General features: G+C 41.4%; 1 protein-coding gene across 4 annotated transcripts in view; it reads left to right on the top strand.

Annotated features, from left to right (window-relative positions):
- HIVEP3 (HIVEP zinc finger 3) overlaps positions 1–21,802 on the top strand; it is a 204,740-nt gene that overhangs the window by 161,223 nt on the left and 21,715 nt on the right. For all 4 annotated transcript variants that reach the window (XM_073616226.1, XM_073616227.1, XM_073616228.1 and 1 more), the window contains 2 exons: positions 1,090–1,265; positions 11,890–11,988. In XM_073616226.1, the coding sequence (XP_073472327.1) occupies positions 1,090–1,265; positions 11,890–11,988 (275 nt within the window). The remainder of the gene's footprint in view (positions 1–1,089; positions 1,266–11,889; positions 11,989–21,802) is intronic.

The following is a 21,802-nucleotide window of genomic DNA, read 5'->3' as shown; positions in this document are numbered from 1 at the left end:
TTCTGCAACAACTCCTGCTTCTCTTCCCCAGTGTACCTGACTGAGCGTTGATTCCTTCTCCAGATTTCTCCATTGACTCTTCATCTGTGTTATTTGTACCAGCTGCATGAGTTGTCAAGTCTTTCATCTTTGACCCATACTTTTTTTTTTTTTCTTGTGTTTTTATATCTTACACTGCTTCTGTTTTGCTTCATCACACTCCTTATTTGACACCTGTTCTGTCTTCTTGTCTATGCTATGGAACACGCCTATACCAGTCCATGCATAAAATGGAAACAATTTTGCTGCACGCCAGATATATCCCTAGCTTTTTTCTACATCACCCTGTTCCCTAAGTTTTAAATGTCTCACTCTGTCTAATTTTAGTTTTTTTAATATATGTACATTTGTATGTCACCAGTACTATTTGACTAAAGGTTAAGTCCACACAAAAGGCTTAAAGTGGAAGTCCAGGCTCTACCCAGCTAAGCTTAAAATAGTTATTACCCCTTTCTAACTCCTGTTCTGTTCTAACTACCCTATAGAAGGAAGATGTATAAACCTACGGTCATGGTATTGGCTTCCAGCAATGACTTCAGGGGAGAGGAGGAACATCTGACAATGGATGCACAGTAGTAAGCCTAGGGTTAAAGTCACCACTTCCTTCTACAGGGTAGTTAGTATAGGAGTAAGAAGGGGAGTGGGAGCCTTTTTAGGCTTAGTTAGAGCCTAGAATTCCACTTTAATTGTCAGTATTTTCAAAATGATCAAATGGAGAATCCAAGGAGAAAATGGGTATCCCTATCACCCTCAGGAATCCCAGAATATCTGAGCAGGGCTGAGTAACACCACCATTAAGCCTAGAACCAAATGTGATCTTTCACAACTTGGATTAGGATGGGGGAGCTGATATTGCGCATCTCCCCATTCCAAACACCTTTTACAACCCAATAAGGGACAGCATCACCTACCTCAGTTTAGCTAAAAAAAAAAATTGTTTTTGGTGGACTTAACCTTTACAATGTGCGTTCATAAGCAAAATTTTGTTGTGCCTTACTGTTGTAATTGGCACATTTTAAGCCATTCCAAATATAAATCTTTCTTCTACAGGTACAAATCAAATGAAGAATATGTTTATGTTCGAGGCCGCGGCAGGGGAAAGTATGTGTGTGAGGAGTGTGGTATTCGTTGTAAGAAGCCAAGCATGCTGAAGAAACATATTCGCACACACACTGATCACCGACCATACATGTGCAAACATTGCAATTTTGCCTTCAAAACCAAAGGTGAGTTTTTTTACATTTTTTCTGAATGCAGCAATATTTTGTTTTAGTAGAATCTGAAAAAGGATAGAATCTTTGTGAGTTTTTGTTTCTTTATCTTTCTTTGTCACTGCAGGGGGTATACCCCCTCAGTTTCTGTCCTAGTGATCTCTTGGCTGAAATTTAATTTTATAAAGTATTAGTTACTTTTTTTTTTTTTTATCTGAACAAGTCGTAAAAGTACTTTAAGACCAACTCTAAGAAAAAAAAAATCAGCATTGCAGTGGTTCAACCCACACAACAAGGGTTATTTTCTCGTTTAGTCAAGGGGCAAAGGATTAAGGAGTAAATCCTTACAATATCTCACAAAAGTGAGTACACTCCTCATTTTTGTAATTATTTTATTATATCTTTTCATGTGACAACACTGAAGAAATGGCACTTTGCTACAATGTAAAGTAGTGAGTGTACAGCTTGTATAACAGTGTAAATTTGCTGTCCCCTTAAAATAACTCAACACACAGCCATTAATGTCTAAATCGCTTTCAACAAAAGTGAGTACACCCCTAAGTGAGACTGTCCAAATTGGGCCCAAAGTGTCAATATTTTGTGTGGCCACCATTATTTTCCAGCACTGCCTTAACCCTCTTGGGCATGGAGTTCACCAGAGCTTCACAGGTTGCCACTAGAGTCCTCTTCCACTCCTCCATGATGACATTGCAGAGCTGGTGGATGTTGGAGACCTTGCGCTCCTCCACCTTCCATTTGAGGATGCCCCACAGATGCTCAATAGGGTTTAGGTCTGGAGATATGCTTGGCCAGTGCATCACCTTTACCCTCAGCTTCTTTAGCAAGGCAGTGGTCAGCTTGGAGGTGTGTTTGGGGTCTTTATCATGTTGGAATACTGCCCTGTGGCCCAGTCTCTGAAGGAAGGGGATTGTGCTCTGCTTCAGTATGTCACAGAACATGTTGGCATTCATGGTTCCCTCAAAGTCTAGCTCCCCATGGAGACCTAGACCATGACACTCCCACCACCATGATCGACTGTAGGCAAGACACACTTCTCTTTGTACTCTTCACCTGGTTGCCGCCACACGTTTGATACCATCTGAACCAAATAAGTTCATCTTGGTCTCATCAGACCACAGGACATGGTTCCAGTAATCCATGTCCTTAGTCTGCTTGTCTTCAGCAAACTGTTTGCAGGCTTTCTTGTGCATCATCTTTAGAAGAGGCTTCCTTCTGGGATGACGGCCATGCAGACCAGTTTGATGCAGTGTGCAGCGTATGGTTTGAGCACTGACAGGCTGACACCCCCCCCCCCCCCCCTCTTCAACCTCTGCAGTAATGCTGGCAGCATACGTCTATTTCCCAAAGACAACCTATGGATATGACGTTGAGCGTGTGCACTCCACCTCTTTGGTTGACCATGGCGAGGCCTGTTCTGAGTGGAACCTGTCCCGTTAAACCGCTGTATGGTCTTGGCCACCGTGCTGCAGCTAATTTTCAGGGTCTTCTTATAGCCTAGGACATCTTTATGTAGAGCAAGAATTCTTTTTTTTTTTTTTTTTAGATCCTCAGAATTCTTTGCCATGAGGTGCCATGTTGAACTTCCAGTGACCAGTATTAGAGAGTGATGACACCAAATTTAACACACCTGTTGCCCATTCACACCTGAGACCTTATAACACTAACGAGTCATGTGACACCGGGGAGGGAAAATGGCTAATTCTACCCAATTTGGAGATTTTCACTTAGGGGTGTACTCACTTTTGTTGCCAGCGGTTTAGACATCAATGACTGTGTGTTTCCTTATTTTAAGGGAACAGCAAATTCACACTGTTATACAAGCTGTACACTCACTACTTTATATTGTAGCAAAGTGTAATTTCTTCAATGTTGTCACATGAAAAGCGATATTTACAACAATGTGAGGGGTGTACTCACTTTTGTGAGATACTGTGTTACATGGTCCAGCAGGCTCCCACCAATGCTGCAACTGGTCCCAGGGTGGTGGAGCAGGCTCTGATTGGACTCCATTCTACTTAATGTTTCTATATGGTGCGTGATGACAGCAAGGCTCTGTTCACAAACTGGAGCTTGGGGCGGAGAAGCGAAGTGCTGGAGCCGGCCAGAGCAAGGAAACGGCCTCTTCAACTCTCCCCTAGATATGGTTAAAATATTCTCTGCGCAACCTAATTTAGTGCTTACAATAATTAAATCAATGGTGCAGTCCTCGTTTACTCAAGTAATTAGTGTTGCTGCTTACACTGTGATGTGTTTCCCATATCCACCAATATGCAATATATCAAATAGTTCCGTGCAACTTAAAGCTAAATTGCAACCTCATGTGCATCAATCTGTGGCCACAAATGCATACTGTCTATGTTTGGGGCCCTACATCTGCATCCACATGCCTGTCAAATTAGGACCTGCAGCTGTGTTCATACAGTTGCTGCATCCCCATAGTGTAACATAGGCTGCCTGCACACAGCTCGAGCCACATAAAAGAAAAATAAATCTGGTTTACACTGTACAGGCCACAGCACCCAATGAGCCCCAGGACCTCATTCACATACAGAGCTTTATTTATTATGTCAATGTGGACAGTTTCTCCAAAATCTTTTGAATTACCCTCTCAATATGTAAATAAAGTTTTGAAATAACTCTTTAGTCACTTGGACTATCATGGCACGCAGTGGATGGTAGTAGGGATTCCTCAACTTTTACACTGAGGCCCAGAAGCTTCAAGCTACACTTCTAATTATCACTCTGTGTGCCGGCAGGGAGATGGTAAAGATCTCCCACTGACTGGCTCTGCCATAAGAGAAGTGCTTCCGCACTTCGCTTTCACTGTGCTGGTGGGGAGATGGGAAAGATCTCCCACTGAGCATCTCTGCTTGGCATAATGCCTGACAGGGGCTCACATGACCATACGCCAAGCTCCCTGATTGGTTGGAAAGCTAGTATCACAGGACTTCTGCAAGGAGAGGTAAAAAATGATTATGGGCTGTGAATCCCAGATTCTTTGCCCCCATTTTCCCTTCCAAGTTGTATTTAAGTTCATGCAGATGCAGTGCAGACATTAGGTCTTGGTTCACACTGACGCAGTGCATTCCCTGCACCGCAATTACAATCGCACTCCGCTCATGCGCTGCGGGTGTCTGTTCGATTAACACCCCAAAAACATGTTGCAAAAATGCAGTGCGATTGGCTGAATTGGATTGCATGGGATCCAATTCCGGGGGGGGGGGGTTCCTGCACCGCATCAGTGTGAACCAGCACTAAATGTTTTAATAAGTTAAAAAAAAGTGTTTACAATAAGTGTTTTGTGTGTGTGTGTATATGTGTGTTATATATATATATATATATATATATATATATATATATATATATATATATATATATATATATATATATATATATATATATATATATATATATATATATATATATATATATTACAGTGCTGTGAAAAATGTTGTACAGTAAAGGGGTTATAATTTACATTTAAAAAAAATAAAAATGACAAACGTCTCTATACTTACCTACTCTGTGCAATGAAATCGCACAGAGCGGCGGGGAACCGCCTCTTTTCGGGTCCCCTACTGGCCCCTCCTCTCTGGCCAGTGCCCCAATGGGAAGCCGCTTGCCATGGGGGCACTCGTGCATCCTTGCACCCAAGTCCCTCTGCTGCATCCATTGACACAGACAGCGGGACTCGGCCCCCCACTCCCTCGTCACTGGCTTTGATTGACAGCACTGGGAGCCAATAGCTCCCAGTGCCCCAGCAAAGCCAGCAAGACCCGGAAGTTAGGGGAGAAAAGATCTGCAGACATGCACAAGGCTGGATCGAATGAGGGCCCAGGTAAGTAAAGGAGGGCTGAGTGGGCGAGGAATGCATTAAAGTAAATGTTTAGACTTTACAACCACTTTAAGAATGCTGTCAGGAAAAAACATTTTAATAGTTTACTTTTAGCAAATAAACAAAATGGAAAGTCAAATCAATATTTGGTGTGACCACCCTTTCTCTTCCAAACAGCATAAATTCTTTTAGGTACACTTGCACGTAGTTTTGAAGGAACTCGGCAGGTAGGTTGTTCGTTCCAAACATCTTGGAGAACTAAGCACAAATCTTCTGTGGATGTAGGCTGCCTCAAATCCTCCTGTCTTTTCATGTAATCTCAAACAGAGATGATGATGATGTTGAGATCAGGGCTTCGTGGGGGTCAAACCATCACTTCCAGGACTCTTTACACTGAAGATGGTTCTTAATGACATTGGGTGTATGTTTGGGGTCGTTGTCCTGCTGCAGAATACATTTGGGGCTAATCGCATGCTTTCCTGATGGCATGGCATGATGGAAAAATAGCTGCCTGTATTTCTCAGCCATGAGGACACAATTGATCGTGACCAAATTTTCAACTCCATTTGCAGAAATGCAGCCACAAACTTGCACGGAACCTCCACCATGTTTCTTCGTTGCCTGTAGACACACATTATTGTACTGCTCTCCAGCCCTTCGCGAACAAACTTCCTTCTGCTACAGCCAAATATTTCAACTTTTGACTAATCAGTCCAGAGCACCCGATGCCATTTTTCTGCACCCCAGTTTCTATGTTTTTGTGCATAGTTGAGTTGCTTAGCCTTGTTTCCATGTCCTAAACCCTAAGAATTGCAGCTTCATTATAAATTTTCTGGTGTATAAGGGCCTAAGTACATTCAAGCCAAATCTGACAAATCCCACGCAAAACTCCAAAAGTGGACTAGACAAAATTATTGGCACCCTCAATGTAATATTTGGTAGCACACACCTTGGGAAAAATAACTGAAATCAATCGTTACCTGTAACCATCAATGAGAATGGAATTTTTGGACCACTCTTCTCTTGCCAACTGCTCCAGGTTTCTCAGATTGGAAGGGTTCGTTTTCCCAACTGCTGTTTTGAGATCTCTTAACAGGTGCTCTATGGGAGTTAGATCTGGACTCGTTGCTGGCCAGTTCAGTACTCTGCAGCACTTTGTTCTAAACCATTTCTTGGTGCTTTTTGACATGTGCTTTGGGTCATTGTCCTGCTGTAAGACCCATGACCTCTGACAGAGACCCAACTTTCTGACACCGGCCCTATATTGCACCCCAGAATTCTTTGGTAGTCTTCAGATTTCCTAATGCCATGCACGCAGTCAAGACATCCAGTGCCTAAAGGAGCAAAGCAATCCCAAAACAGTGAACCTCCGCCATGTTTGACTGTAGGGACTGTATTCTTTAAAGGCCTTGTTTCTTTTTCTGAAAACAGTAGAATGATGGGCTTTTCTGAAAAGCTGTAATTTTGTTTAGTCTGTCCACTGCACATTCTCCCAAAAGGATTTTGGCTTCCTCAGGTAAGTTTTGGCAAACTCCAATCTGGATATTTTATATTTCTGTGTCAGCAGTGGGTCCTTCTGGGTCTCCTACCATATAGTCCTTTTTCATTCAGATGACCACACCTAGTGCGAGCTGACACAGTGGTACCCAGTGTCTGAAGGCCAGCTTGAATTTGTCTGGAAGTTGATTGAGGTTCTTTATTCATCATTCGAACAATCCTTCATTGCAATCTTCGATTAAAATTTTCTCTTTCGTCCACGTCCAGGGAGCTACAGTCCCATGGGCTGTAAATTTCTTGACAATGTTGCACACAGTGGACATAGGAAAATTTAAGATCTCTGGAGGTGGCCTTGTAACCTTGAGATTGTCCATGCTTTTCCACCATTTTTGTTCTCAAATCCTCCGACAATTCTTTGCTGCTATTTCTCTTCTCCATGCTCCGCGTGGCACACAGAGACACAACAGAAAGGTTGAGTCGATTTTTCAACATTTTAACTGGTTGTCGGTGTGATTTCTATATTGTCAGCACCTGTTAAATTATACAGGTGAGTTTAATTTAAAAAAAAACAGGATCATCACAAACTTGGAATGCAATTATTTCTTACAATTTTGAGAAGGAGCCAGTAATTTTGTCCATTTTGTTTTTTGTGGAATGTGTCAGATTTGGCTTTTTGTTTCCCCACTTTTTTTATGTCATACCAATATAAACAAAAGAAATAAACTTGAGAATGCCTAAACATTTTGTATTTGAAACCATTTTCTGGGCGAAGTGGTACATTATCTGACAAATTCAGGGGTGCCAATATTTTGCCCATTACTGTATATGCCACTTTTTTTTTTTTTTTTTACTATTTACATTTTTTTGTAAGTGATTACATATACTGTTTGAAATGGCTTAACCACTTACTGACCGGCCACTGTATATATACGTCATAACTTTGAAGATGCATATCTCGGTAACGGCAGCAGCTGCTGCCACAACCGAGGTATCCATCTTTAGGGCCGGCAGTTCTGTACACGATAATGGTGATCTCTGCGGCTGTCTCGCCGCGAGATCACCGTTATCAGTGGCGGGAGAGGTGCCAGCCCCCCTCCCGCCGCTGTCCCGCGCCCTCTGGTGCTTACCGGAGCCGTCGTAGCGGCGGTGGCGATCGGGTCCTTTCACTTCCTCAGTATGGAGACGAGTGAGGCTATGATGGCCCCCACCCGTCTCCATACCATAGGACCGTGCAAGCGACGTCATTACGTCAGCTCTGCTCATTTGTCTTAAAGGCACAATTTTTTTTTTGTAATTTTTTCAAACTTTTTTTTTTTTTTTTTTTTTTTTTTTGCATTTTAGTGTAAATATGAGATCTGAGGACTCTTTGACCCCAGATCTCATATTTAAGAGGACCTGTCATGCTTTTTTCTATTATAAGGGATGTTTACATTCCTTGTAATAGGAATAAAAGTGATCCAATTTTTTTTTTTTTAAACAGTGAAAAAATAAATAAAATAAAGTAAAATAAATAAGAAAAAAAAATTTTTTTTTAAAGCGCCCTGTCCCGACGATCTCGCGCGCAGAAGCGAACGCATACGTGAGTAGCGCCCGCATATGAAAACGGTGGTCAAACTACATATGTGAGGTGTTGCCGTGACCGGTAGAGCGAGAGCAATAATTCTAGCCCTAGACCTCCTCTGCAAAACATGCAACCTGTAGAATTTTTTAAACGTCGCCTATGGAGATTTTTAGAGGAAAAAATAAGACCCTTGAGTTAGGGAACTTATATACCCCCCAGTATAATGGGACTTTGTAGGCGAACCATACAATTTAGATTGGATAAAAAGTGTTTTATTTATTTGAAAAAGCTTAAAAACAAGATACATTAGCAATGAATCTCAACAAGTAAAATTTGCTTTCATGTGATAATTTTTGTATACTTCCATTAATAATGGAGTGTTTTCTCTAGAAGCCTGACATGTTTCAGGACGGTGTCCCTTCTTCAGAGGCGTATTGCAGAGAAAAAAGTCGTATACATAGGAGATACATTCTGAAATAACAAATGAAAATAACTTGCACAGAGGTAACAATATGAACAACAAACGGTTTAGTAACCCGACATCCCACAATGTCCACCATACATACCAATAAAAGGTTTTCAAGAATGGAAGATACATATATGAATATGCACAAACATCCAGTTTGGCATAAGGTAGCAAAATATATCTTTTTGAATAAAAAGCGCACTGGTTGTCGGCTGATCAGCCAGTGTGAGATAATGGTTATCCGTTGGCTTCAGAAATGGCCTCGCAAAGGCCCCCCAAAATGGGAGGACAACCCTGTTAGGTCCCAGATTGACCTTTTAAGAAGAAAAGGAAAATTAACTTTTAAGTAATTTTCTTAAAAAACCGCCAGAAAACCATAAATTTGCATATATCCTATATATATTTTGTTATCCATTCACCCAAAATAAAGGGGAACCTTTTTCCTTCATTTGTACAAAGAATATAAGGAATATAGAGTGTGGCCAGTATTTCAATATTTCAAGATCACACTCTCTAAAATATAGAGGCGAAGGCATACAGACAGGCCTGCTAGATTTAGGGAATTAATAATGAACCCTTTTATATAGAAATGAGAAATTAAATTGGATTGATTAATTAGTCATGCAGGTGAACCATTGGTCAGGTAAGTATAGAGCAGGCAAGTGCAAATGAGTATGACAAGATATGCTCAATTTTATCTCGCATAGAAAAGTGTCTTGCAGGAAAGTAAAACGTATAGTTCAGGGAGAAAGAGATTTTAATCTTGCTTACTTGTTAAGTACAGGGATGGTGCATAAGCAGCTGGAGCAGAGAGCATCCTGAAGCTTGAGTGGTGGGATAACACACTGGGCAGGACGCCAGGACGCGGCTTAAGTAGCTGCCGGCGCCTGCGCAGTGAGATTCCAAACGGAGGTGTCAGCAGAGGAAGGAATATCAAACTGCAGTGTGCGCATGCGTCAGACGGAGCAGCGCACACAGGGAGGGCGGACATCCAGAGATCCTAGGAAAGAGGAAACTCCGGAGTCACGCTGTCCCTGGGGGTGGCGTCATTGCGCATAGCGCATGACAACATCCTGTCAAGCTGGTGCTTATAATAATTTGGGATTAGGCTAAAACATTAAGAAAGGAGGGAGAAAGCAACCATTGTTATGGCGACTAAGGATACAATCATGCAAACGAGGAGAGAGGAAAAAAAGGGGGGAAGGGAGAGGATGAACAAAAAAGGCAATCAGAGGAAAGGAGAAAGGCAATCAGAGGAAAGGAGAAAAGGGGAAAAAGAAAAGAGAAAGGGAAATAAATTGGATAACTAAAGAGAAGGATGCATGAAAGATCATGTCAAGAAATGTATAAAGAAATATGAATAATGAAAAATGAATGGAAAATGTGAATGAGAAAATGTATAAACGATGAATATAGGGAGTCATGAAGTTAGAATCAACATTGATTCCATTTTGTTCAGAAACCCAATGAAAAAAAAAAATATATGAAAAAATAAAATATATATAAAAAATATATATAAAAAGGGGGGAGGGGGGGGAAACTAGGTGTCCAAAAGATGGGGCCCCAGGGGAGGGTCTGCACGGCGCCCCCCCAGAACCGAAGTGCTGGGACAGCGTCATGCAGATCAACCCCACCGACGCACGAAAACACCGACATGACAAGCCCAATTAGACGGACGAGTCTGCAGTGTAAAAAGGTGCCACGCCGTCTTTAAAGATGGTTCGGCGTGGCCCACGTGCGCCGGGCGAAGGCAGATCCAAAGCCAGGCAACCACAAGATTACTGTAGACTGGATAGAGGAGTTTTAGAACTGCAAGGCAGAAACTTTTTTAGATAATATCATACAAAATAATTGCAGAAGACATCATTCTTATAAGTAAAGTATGGTGGGCATAATTGGGTAGGCAAAGGATGGATAGACGTACATGACAGGAAATTCCGTATATGTAATACATTTGATGCATCAAGTTGTAAAGGATATGTACAAGTTTATGTAAAACCACATACAAGCTAGATATTATTATAACAGTTATTATACATATACAGACATATTAGAAATATATTTTATGGATACAGGCAGCATCATCAAGAATATCTACACGGAATTCATCATCACAGACCTGGTTAACTCATCCATTATTTCTGGAAAATTCAAAAATGTCCTACGAGGATACATATTCTTGATATTTCGTTAGGTGTGCAGTGTTGAATACCTTATAATTTTTCACACCCCCCTGAGACAAAGCCCTCCAAAAAGGAGATTTTTAAGGGTAAAAGTTTTTCCAAAAAAGTGCGCTTATAAGACCGCTGCGCAAATACGTGCAAAAAAAAAGTATTGCAATGACTGCCATTTTATTCTCTAGGGTGTTAGAACCCCCAAACATTATATATTGTTTTTTTTCTAAGTAATTTCCTAGCAAAAAAAACCTGTTTTAAACATGTAAACACCTAAAATCCAAAACGAGGCTGGTCCTTAAGTGGTTAAAAAGAGTTTATTTTCACTTTACAGTGAAAATAAAGTTCAGCTATGATGCACGGTGAGCAGGCAGCAGGACAACGACCACAAACATGTAGTAAATGTCATTAAGAACTATCTTCAGTGTAAAGACCACCAAGGAGTCCTGGAAGTAAAAGTAAATTGTTTGGCCCCCACAGAGCCCTATTCTCAACATCGAGTCTGCCTGGGATTACATTAAGAACTAGAAGGATTTGAGGCAGCCTACATGCACAGAAGATCTGTGCTTAGTTCTCCAAGATGTTTGGAACAACCTACCTGCCAAGTTTCTTCAAAAAGTGTGTGCAACTGTACCCAGAATAATTGATGTGGTTTTGAAGGCAAAGAGTGGTCACCAAAAATTGATTTGAATTTCCCTTCTGATCATTTACTTTACATTTACATTTACTTTACTTAAAAAAAACTATTAACACTTCTATTTCTGAAAACATTCCTAATTTACAGCATGCTTTCACACCTGCCTAAAACTTTTGCTTTTGCACAGGAGTGTGTGTGTGTGTGTGTTTGACCTTTGGAGTGTACACCCTAATTCAATAGGCTGTGCACACCTATAATTAACATCCAAGCGTTTAACGCCCCTAAACACATTACATGTCAATTGCTTTACAACCCTCTTCTGTTTTATCTCTTAGCATTTTTGGAGTTAGAGAAAATATCATTAGGTGGCATAGGTTGAATGTAACAGTGGGAAAATACCACTATCCATGTGTCCTGTTGATAACTATATTTATTCATTTATTTGTAGGGAATCTGACTAAACACATGAAATCCAAAGCACACAGCAAGAAATGCCAAGAGCTGGGATTAGTGCCACCATCTCTGTCGGAGCTGGATGCAGAGGAAGGTACTTTACATAATCTGGCAAACCAGTGTTTATGTTGCATTTGCATGCCCCTACCCCCTATATTATCAGGATGAGTCTTAACTTATCTTCCTCCATACATAAGTAAAAAAAATCAGATACCTAATAATAAGTTATCATAGTACTGTCTGCATACCATATACAGCTTTTGTTAGAATTTATAGCAGATGTGGTTTTCTAACAAATACTTTAAACCATTAGTTTTGAACTAGTAAAATAATTATTTCAATTGGCTGTAAGTGCCCATTTCTACTGTCAGGTTTGAAAATAATCCAAATCACTTAGAGACAGCAAGGAAATGGTACAAATACATTTCTGTGGCTTGCGATTTTCTAAAATGCAATCCGCAGCTTTTTTCCTATGGTTTTTAGAATACATGTACTTCATAGTTTTCAATGGCTTAGCATGCCACGCATGTAAATTGAAAGCAAAGCATATGCATAATATAATATTAAAATAATCAGATATTTTTATTAATGGTTTCATGTTGTCAACACATACAAAACAGTCACACAACACCGTTTACAGCTTCCTTCGAGAACCATGTTCATGTCATGACGTGTATACAATAAAACAATCATCCGTTACATGAAGGGCAATGTCATGAGATGTAGTACATTCGGTATTAAAGTCTCGACTGAAGTTACAGACTAACATGCTGTCAAAAATACTGTAAACAAAAAGAACAAAACCAAAGAACATAGATGCCTTTTGTAACTTTTATCAGTGATCACCCTAAAATATATTTTAGTATATACTTTGACTTATTGGATATTTACCAAATGTTTAAACAGCAGGTCCTTAGGGGTTTTTTTTGCACACCTTGTCTTCAATAGAACTTGATACAAAATTACTACAGTATAGTACTGAATACGTTGCTGAAGACTTGGGTGTATTAAGCAGCAGAGCAGAGTTGCCATGGTGACTACAGCTGAACATGCTGCACCATTTCACAGTGGGGGTGCAGCAGTGATGGAGTTTTCAGTTTGGTGGTGTGCTGTTTGATGGCATTGAATCCATGTTTTGTATGCCAGCCTGTAGTGGCACATTTATTTATGTATTATTTATTATGGTATTTATATAGCAGCAACAGTTGTACGCAGTCCTTTACATATTGTACATTTATATCATTCCCCCATCCTCAGGCAGCTTACAATCTAAGGTCACTGTCTCACATGCCTACATACATGCACACACATGCGAAGGCCAATTTGGACATCAGCCATTTAACCTATCAGTATGTCTTTGGCATGTGGGAGGAAACCAGAGTACCTGGGGAACCCATGCAAGAGAACATGCAAATTCAATGCAGATAAAATCCCTACCAGGATTCCAGCTGTATCCTTTACTTATTTAACCACTTCCGCCCCGGAAGAATTTACCCCTTCCTGACTAGTGCGTTTTTTGCGATTCGGATTTAACTGACAATTGCGCGGTCAGGCGACGTGGCTCCCAAACAAAATTGACGTCCTTTTTTTCCCACAAATAGAGCTTGCTTTTGGTGGTATTTGATCACCTCTGCTGTTTTTATTTTTTGCGCTATAAACAAAAAAATCCACAATTTTGAAAAAACGCATTGTTTTTTACTTTTTGCTATAATATCCCCCAAAAAATATTTAAAATAACATTTTTTCCTCAGTTTAGGCTGATGCCTATTCTTCTACATATTTTTTATTGTGACTGCGACATTATGGTGGACACATCAGACATTTTTGACACATTTTTGGGACCATTGTCATTTATACAGCAATCAGTGCTATACAAATGCACTGATTCCTGTGTAAATTACACTGGTAGTGAAGGGGTTAACCACTAGGGGGCAGTGTAAGGGTTAAGTATGTCCTGGGGAGTGTTTCTAACAGTGGGGGGCGTGGCTACGTGTGACACGTCACTGATCCCTGCTCCCAATCACAGGGAGCAGAGATCAGTGACACTGTCACTAGGCAGAAAGGGGAGATGCTTGTTTACATTAGCATCTCCCTGTTCTTCCTCTCCGTGAGGCAATCATGGGTATCCCCATGGCGATCGAGTCTGCAGGACTCGCGACCCGACTCACGGAGTTTAGGGACATACGGGTACGCCCATTTGCCCAGCCGTGCCATTCTGCCGACGTACATCGGCATGCGCTGGTCGGGAACAGGTTAAAGTGGTAGTAAAGGCAGAATGTTTTTTATCTTAAGGCATAAAAAGCCTTCTGTGTGCAGCAGCCCCCCTCAGCCCTCCTAACACTTACCTGAGCTCCCTCTCTGTCCAGCGATAACCACAAGTGTCTGAGCCGTCTGAGATTCTCCCTCCTGATCAGCTGAGACACAGCAGCAGCACCATTGGCTGCCACTGCTGTCAATCAGGCTCTGCTAGCCAATCAGGGGAGAGGGGGTGGGCCGGGTTGGGGCTCTGTCTGAATGGACACACGGAGCTGTGACTCGACTCGGGTGCCCCCATAGCAAGCTGCTTGTTGTGGGGGCACTGAACAGGAGGGAGGGGCCAGGATCACAGAAGAATGACCCGAGAAGAGGAGGAACTGGGCTGCTCTGTCTAAATCTACTGTAACAGAGCGGGTAAGTGTAACATGTTAGTTATTTTTATAGAGGGAAAAAAACACAAGACTTTACAATCACTTTAACTTTGTGTAAAAATAGCTATAGACATTTGTGCCCAGGGGCGTGGCTGGCGCGCAGACATGATGGCTGGTTGAGCTGAGAGCTCCTCACACCGGATTGCTCACCTCTCAAAAAGGGGGACAGGCCATCACAGCTCATGAGTAAAGGGGAAGCCCTTCAGGCTCAGGGGAAGGATCACCACACTGTCTTCCAAGCTCCCCTCTCTCTGCGAGTCCAGCAAAGGCTAAAATGAGATTAGATCCACAGACAGCCAACACTGAGGTGAGCCAGCTTACTTTATTATCCTGTCAAGCACCCCAAGCAGACTCAATAGCCTCCTTCCCTACAGCAGGACAACCTGTGTTGGACTCAACATTAAAAGACATGTTGATGTCCCCGAGTAGCTCTCTGCAGGCAGACATGCTCTCCTTTGTGCACAACTTTGGTAACAAAATGTCAGATTCTATGTAGGACATTCTCTCCTCAACCACTAACTTAGGTGACATCACCACTACGGTCAATGATATCATTGAGTCTCAAGATAAGCAATTGGAGGATAAGTGGATCAGAGATAAATTGGCAGACATACATTGCACCAAAATAATCTTAACATTCGTGGCATACCCAAATCTGTACCCTGTACTCTGTTCTGTTCCAATATATGCGTGGTTTGAGCAAGCTCTTGTTCCCCGATTTGAAAAATATCGAACTGATCATAGATCGCCTCCATAGGCTCCCAAAACCACCATTCCTATCAGAGTGAGTGCCTAGAGATTTGATCCTGTGAGTTCACTTCTACCATATGAAAGAACAGCTCATACAGAAAGCAAGACACATGGGTATACTACCAGATCCATATGGTCAGCTACAATTATACGCAGACCTCTCCCAACACACCTTAAGCCGCTGTAGACAGCTCAACACTATAACCAAAGCGCTACGCAACCACCAGGTCCAGTACCAATGGATAGCTCCGGCAAAATTATCCATTATCTACAATGGATCTAAACTCTTAGTCTCGTCACTTCAAGATGGCCTGCGGATCCTACAATGCTGGGGCCTAATCCCGGACCAACCGACCACCACACCTATTGATCAAAGCCCGGTTCCTGATCATCCCTTACCGCTGCCCCAAAGGTCCAATACAGCACTCAACCTCTGACATGCCATGTGAACACTCTCGCGAAAAGCGATCCTGACATGTGAGAGACCGCATTCGGTCCCCAGAAATCTTTACCCCATTTTGATCTCCCTTGGCACCATAGTGTCCATTAATACAGGTACCTGTCTTTTCTTTGTTTTTTTTTGTTTTTTTGTTTTTGTTTTTTTGTTTTTCTCTTCTGTGTATATAGGAAGTTTTTGTTTGTTTATTTTTTTTTTTTGTCATCAGCGACATCAGTTCTGATTTGCAGCCCTTTCCTCCAACTTCATATTACCCTGTCACCGCTTTCAACCATCAAAGGACCTCTCACCAAGCATTGAGCTTTGAGGACTTTTCTTCACTGCCCCTACCTTTACATAAAAGTCCACCTTTAGTCTCCAAACACTCCTACGTTTACCTACAAAGCAGAGTGAGGCACTCAACATGACCATTAAAATCCTGTCATTAAACACCAATGGTCTCAAGCATCCGGCTAAATGATCATCATTGTGGAAACTGGCTGTCGACTCCCACTGCGATATCTTATGCATACAAGAAACCAATTTTCAAGAATCTAATCCTCCTCGCTGTACCAACAGACACTTTACTAACATATATACCGCTAATGCTCCATCCAAGAAGAAAGGTATTCTGATTGCTATTAGGGACTCCCTGTCCTTTCAACTACAAAGCTGCTTCAAAGACCCAGATGGCTGCTACCTCATACTGGTTTGCTTAATCAACAACGCAACCTACACCATTGTGTCCACATACGCACCTAACATACAACAACTACGTTTCTTTGGAAACTTCACAAGAAAATTCAAAGACTGCAACATGGTTCAGTGGTGTGGTGTGGGGACTTTAACATCACCCGGATCCTCATATGGGCTCTACCTCTAGCCTCAAAAGAAGTGAACTAGCACTTAACCCACTACTATCCACTCTCCGTCTCTATGATGTATGGAAATGCCAGCACACAGAAGAAAGATTTCATGTTCTTTTTCTCCTGTTGCAACACTAATGCCCTGTACACACAATCGCACATTCCGACTACGAAAACTTGTCTTGCATACACACGGTCACACAAAGTTGGTTGGAAATTCCAAACGTCAAGAACGCGGTGACATACAACACGTACAACGAGCCAAGAAAAATGCAGTTCTATAGCCAGTGCGGCTCTTCTGCTTAAATCTGAGCATGCATGGCACTTTGTGTGTCGGAATTGTGTACACACGATTGGAATTTATGCAAATGGATTTTGTTGTCGGAAAATTTTAGAGCCAGCTCTCAAACTTTGTGTGTTGGAAATTCTGAAGGAAAAAGTCCGATGGAGCCCACACACGGTTGGAATTTCTGACAACAAGCTCCGATCACACATTTTCTGTCAGAAAGTCGGATCGTGTGTACAGGGCCTTACTCTCGCAGACTTATTCTTAGCGGACCAGTGGACATTGCAGAAGATTTCTTCCTCCTCCATACTCCCTATCACCTGGTTAGATCACTCACCAATATGCATAACTATTGAAAACAACACTAAGACCTCCCCAGCGTATCTATGGAGAATGAACACTAGAATACTTTAGACTGATCCCTACTCGAACTCTCTCAGCTTGAGGATTTCTTCAGATTCAATAAGAACTCTCTGATACCCATACGATTTGGGCTGCACACAAGGCATTTATGCGTGGCCTCTTCATCCAAATGGGGGCTAGATTCAAGAGAGAGGAAGCGGCACATTGATGACCTATTAAATGACATTCAAAACACTGACCAACTTAATAAGAAACACCCACGCCCCTAACTTAAATCCAACTTAAATCCAAACTCCTTAAACTAAGGATCGGACTGTGATCCCTTCTCCTTTAAATGTTGTTGAAAAAACTCAATCACGCCTCAAAATGCAATTTTTTTTTGTAGGAGGTAATAAAGCAAGCAAAAGGCTGGCACGCCAAATTAAAGGCAGCCACACTAAAACTTATCTACCACCCCACCACAAAACAGAGATCGACCCACAAGCTATCGCAGACACCTTTTTAGCTCCTACTACGGCATGCTTTACAATCTTAAAACTAATCACACCCTAGCTCAGCCTAACAGCCCAGACATCCGAGCATTCCTAGATTGCATCCACCTTCCCAGCTTATCACAAGACCAACTAACTCCTCTTAACTCCCCATTCACAAAGGAAGAGATAGGGAAAGCTATCAATGCATTACCCAACAATAAAGCATCGGGTCCTGATGGATTTGTAGGGGAATACTACAAAAAATTTAAATCTAGCCTCATTGACCACATATCACAAATATTCAATGCTGCTGCTTCCTTGGCCTCGTTCCCACCAGAAATGCTTAAAGCCCTGATTATCACTTTGCCGAAGCCAGGTAAGGAACCCACGTCTCCCCAAAACTTCAGACCCATTTCCCTACTTAACCATGATACCAAACTTTACACCAAAGTCATAGCTAATAGATTATTTAACTTGCTCCCTAACCTCATCCTCCCTGACCAATCGGGATTTACAAAATGGCGACAAACATCAGACGCAATTCGTAGGATGATAAATATCATTCATAATACGGAAAAACATGGAATGCCTTCTCTGCTCCTCTTTGGATGCAGAGAAGGCATTTGACAGAGTACATTGGACGTATCTAGAGTTGGCGTTGTGCAAATTCGGGTTTAATGGTCACATTCTTTCGGCAATTATGGCCCTCTACTTATCCCCCTCTGCCCAAGTATACTGCTCATCCATGCTATCTGCACCATTTGTTATTACTAACGGCACGAGACAAGGGTGCCCATTGTCCCCCTTGATTTTCAATTTAATCATGGCACCCCTAGCAGAAAGTATTAGGTCCCAAGAAAATATTAAGGGTATCAAAATTGGCACTGTTGAACACAAGATAAATCTATTTGCAGATGATATCATTCTCATGCTAACCAATCGCAATTCCTCACTGGCTTCGGTAAATAAGTCTCTTGCCGATTTCAACCTTGTGTCTTTCTACAAAGTAAACGCAACTAAATCCTTTATTTTGCCCCTTGGAATTCCAGAAGACCAACAAAATAATCTTAGCATGATTTACCCCTACGTGTGGGCCAAGGATTCCATATCATACCTAGGAATTAAACTAACCAAACAAGTGGCTTCTCTTTACCAGGTAAACTATACCCCATTTTTACATAACATACATAAAGAACTAGAAAGTATCTCTAAACTTTATCGTGGTCCGGTAGACTTGCAGCCTTTAAAGTGGGGTTCCACTCAAATTTTTAACTTAATCTTGCCCCCTTTAGTTAATTGCATAGATGTTCAAATGCCGCATGAAATTTTTTTTTTTTTTTATCGCTGTAATTACCATTATATTGTACTTTACTGTGGCACTTCCTGTCTCTCCTCCCATAGGAGTAGGCATGTTTATTGCCTTTCCCCGGTGCCGCACTGTCTCCTGGGAGCTTAGTGTCAGGCTTCCCAAGATTCAATGCTGAAACAATGATCATGCGTGTGAACAAGCTGTGAATGAACAGCATTCACCGCATCCAGGAAATCGATGCTTGTGGGCTTCACATGCCCACAAGCAAGATGGAAACAGCCAGCATCACATTTTTTACGTTATTTTTCAGTACAAAAACAGACAGAGGTGGAAATATTACTCCCAAACTGTGAGTATTATTTTGGGGTTAGCAAAGTGTCTCAATGACCTAAAAAAAACAAAAAAACAAAAAAGATTTGGTCGCCGGACTCCCGCTTTTAAGATACTCAAACTACCACAATTAATATTTCTTTTCAGATCCCTACCTATTTTGATCCCTAGATCCTTCTTTACCCCACTCAACGACATTCTAAAAAGTCTAATTTGGTAATATTCGAAAGCTAGGAGCGCCTGAGCAGTCCTAATTAAACACAGATCAGTTGGAGGAACAGGGTATATAGACTGCAATGATTACTACCTTGCTGCTATCTTATCACAACTTAAATTGGTTCACCCACGACTCCATAAGCATTTTGAGAGATATCAAATCCACACAGATTCCTGGACTGGACCTCAAGGTCTGGCTCTCCTTAGCAAACCCACTCTAAAACCGAGGGACAATACCCTCTCTCCTACCATTGTGGCATCTGTTTCGCCATTTAATCACATGATTTCTTAGAAGCCTGATAAAAACAACTCGTATAAAATCCCAATGACTTTATCAGTACTCTCCTTGCTTATCCACTCATGCATGGCGAGATTTGGGTATCCTACAGGTGTCAGATCTATATACAGGGAGCCTTCTGAAACCTTTTCCAACTCTACAAAAATCATTACTACTCCCTAATACAGAGTATTACAAATATACGCAAATTACACATTGCCTACTACACAACTCCCATCTCCATATATATATAAATGAAACCGCTTGGACCTTCTTTTCAACAGTTCACTCTAAATGCAAAGTCATTACCCTATTCTACATCTTACTACAGAATAAAACCTTCTTCACTAAACTTCCCCAGATGCTTAAATGGGAGAGAGACATAGGCCAAACCTTTACTGAATTCCAGTGGCAAAATGTTTTGAGGTTTAGCTTCCAAGCAACTTGTTCCTCTAACTTTTGGGAACTTGTTTTCAAAGTCAACCTGCGTGGTACATTACTCCAGCCCAAATCCACATCTTTGACCATTCTAATCCTCCATCCTGCTGGAGAAACTGTGGATACTCAGGACACCTGTATCATATCCTATGGGAATGTAACAAATTACCTTTTGGTCAGAAGTGTTTACACTCCTGCATAGGGTCACTAATACATCTGTAAGCCCATCACACAAATTTGCATTGCTAGGTATTGGCATTAACAAACTCCCATGGCAATTACGTTGCGTATCAATTCACATCCTACTGGCAGCAAGGCTGACCATTACCCGCCAGTGGAAATCATCTGACCCATTTTCCATTAACCTGGTAATTTCTCTCATGACTCTTATGAACGCATGTTTGCAGCCTCACAAGGACACTTGGACTCCATAAACCTATGCTGGGCCCCTTGGTTCATTTGGTACAACCAAGTATTCTGTGGTAAACCATAAAGACACTCCCTCACAAGCCAAACTCCTGTTTGAAAAGTGTCCTATCTCACGATATGTAAAGACACGTTTAGATATCCCTACCAATGTACTGTATGTTTTAAAGCTGCAGCTGATGTATACCAATCGCTTACACATGTCAAGTTGTAAACTTCGTTTTATGTATATACCTCAAACAAATCCAGTTAATCTTTCTGTATCCAAGAACCGATTGTGTTGTCGCGCCCCCCCCCCCCCCCCCCCCCCCCAAGACACTGTTTGCTCCCAATTAGGGTGTCTGGGGATGCTGCATGACACCCTTGACATATCTAACCCTCAGAACTGACTTCAAAGTTCACAAATGTTATTGATAATTATATCATATGAATTTTTCACGTGAACGTTTATGCTATAACCCATGCATGGCAAACATTATTTACTTCTTTGACTTATGTAAAGAAATGTAATAAAAATTATTGTTAAAAAAAAAGATATCGTGCCCAATGTAAAAATTGGCTTTAAGTCTGTTTTCATTGCTGCAAACTAACTTTTGATTAGTTGCTAAGACTCTATCAGACTTGTTTCACACGAGCTTCATCTTGTATAAGAGTAGTGTGAACAGCAAGCTTTGACAAAACATTTGCAGAGCTTTTCAGCAAGCTTTGTGAAGCACAAATATAATGGGCGTGCTGACTGCCACGTCCAACTAACTGCTAGCAGGCTTCAGTACCTCTTAAAGCTTGCTGAAACATGCTAGCAGCTTGCTTAACCACTTCAGCCTGGAAGATTTTACCCCCTTCCTGACCAGAGCACTTTTTACAATTTGGCACTGCGTCACTTTAACTGACAATTGCACGGTCATTTGGGTCTGTACCCAAATGAAATTTGCATCCTTTTTTTCCCCGCAAATAGAGCTTACTTTTGGTGGTATTTTATCACCTCTGCGTTTTTTATTTTTTTGTGCTATAAACAAAAAAAACAACAATTTTGAAAATATTTTTTTACTTT

This window comes from Aquarana catesbeiana, linkage group LG02, assembly GCF_042186555.1.
Source record: "Aquarana catesbeiana isolate 2022-GZ linkage group LG02, ASM4218655v1, whole genome shotgun sequence".
In the NCBI taxonomy this organism is placed as follows: Eukaryota; Metazoa; Chordata; class Amphibia; order Anura; family Ranidae; genus Aquarana; species Aquarana catesbeiana.
The sequence above is the reverse complement of the archived record's forward strand: the minus strand, read 5'-3'. Positions and strand labels throughout refer to the sequence as shown.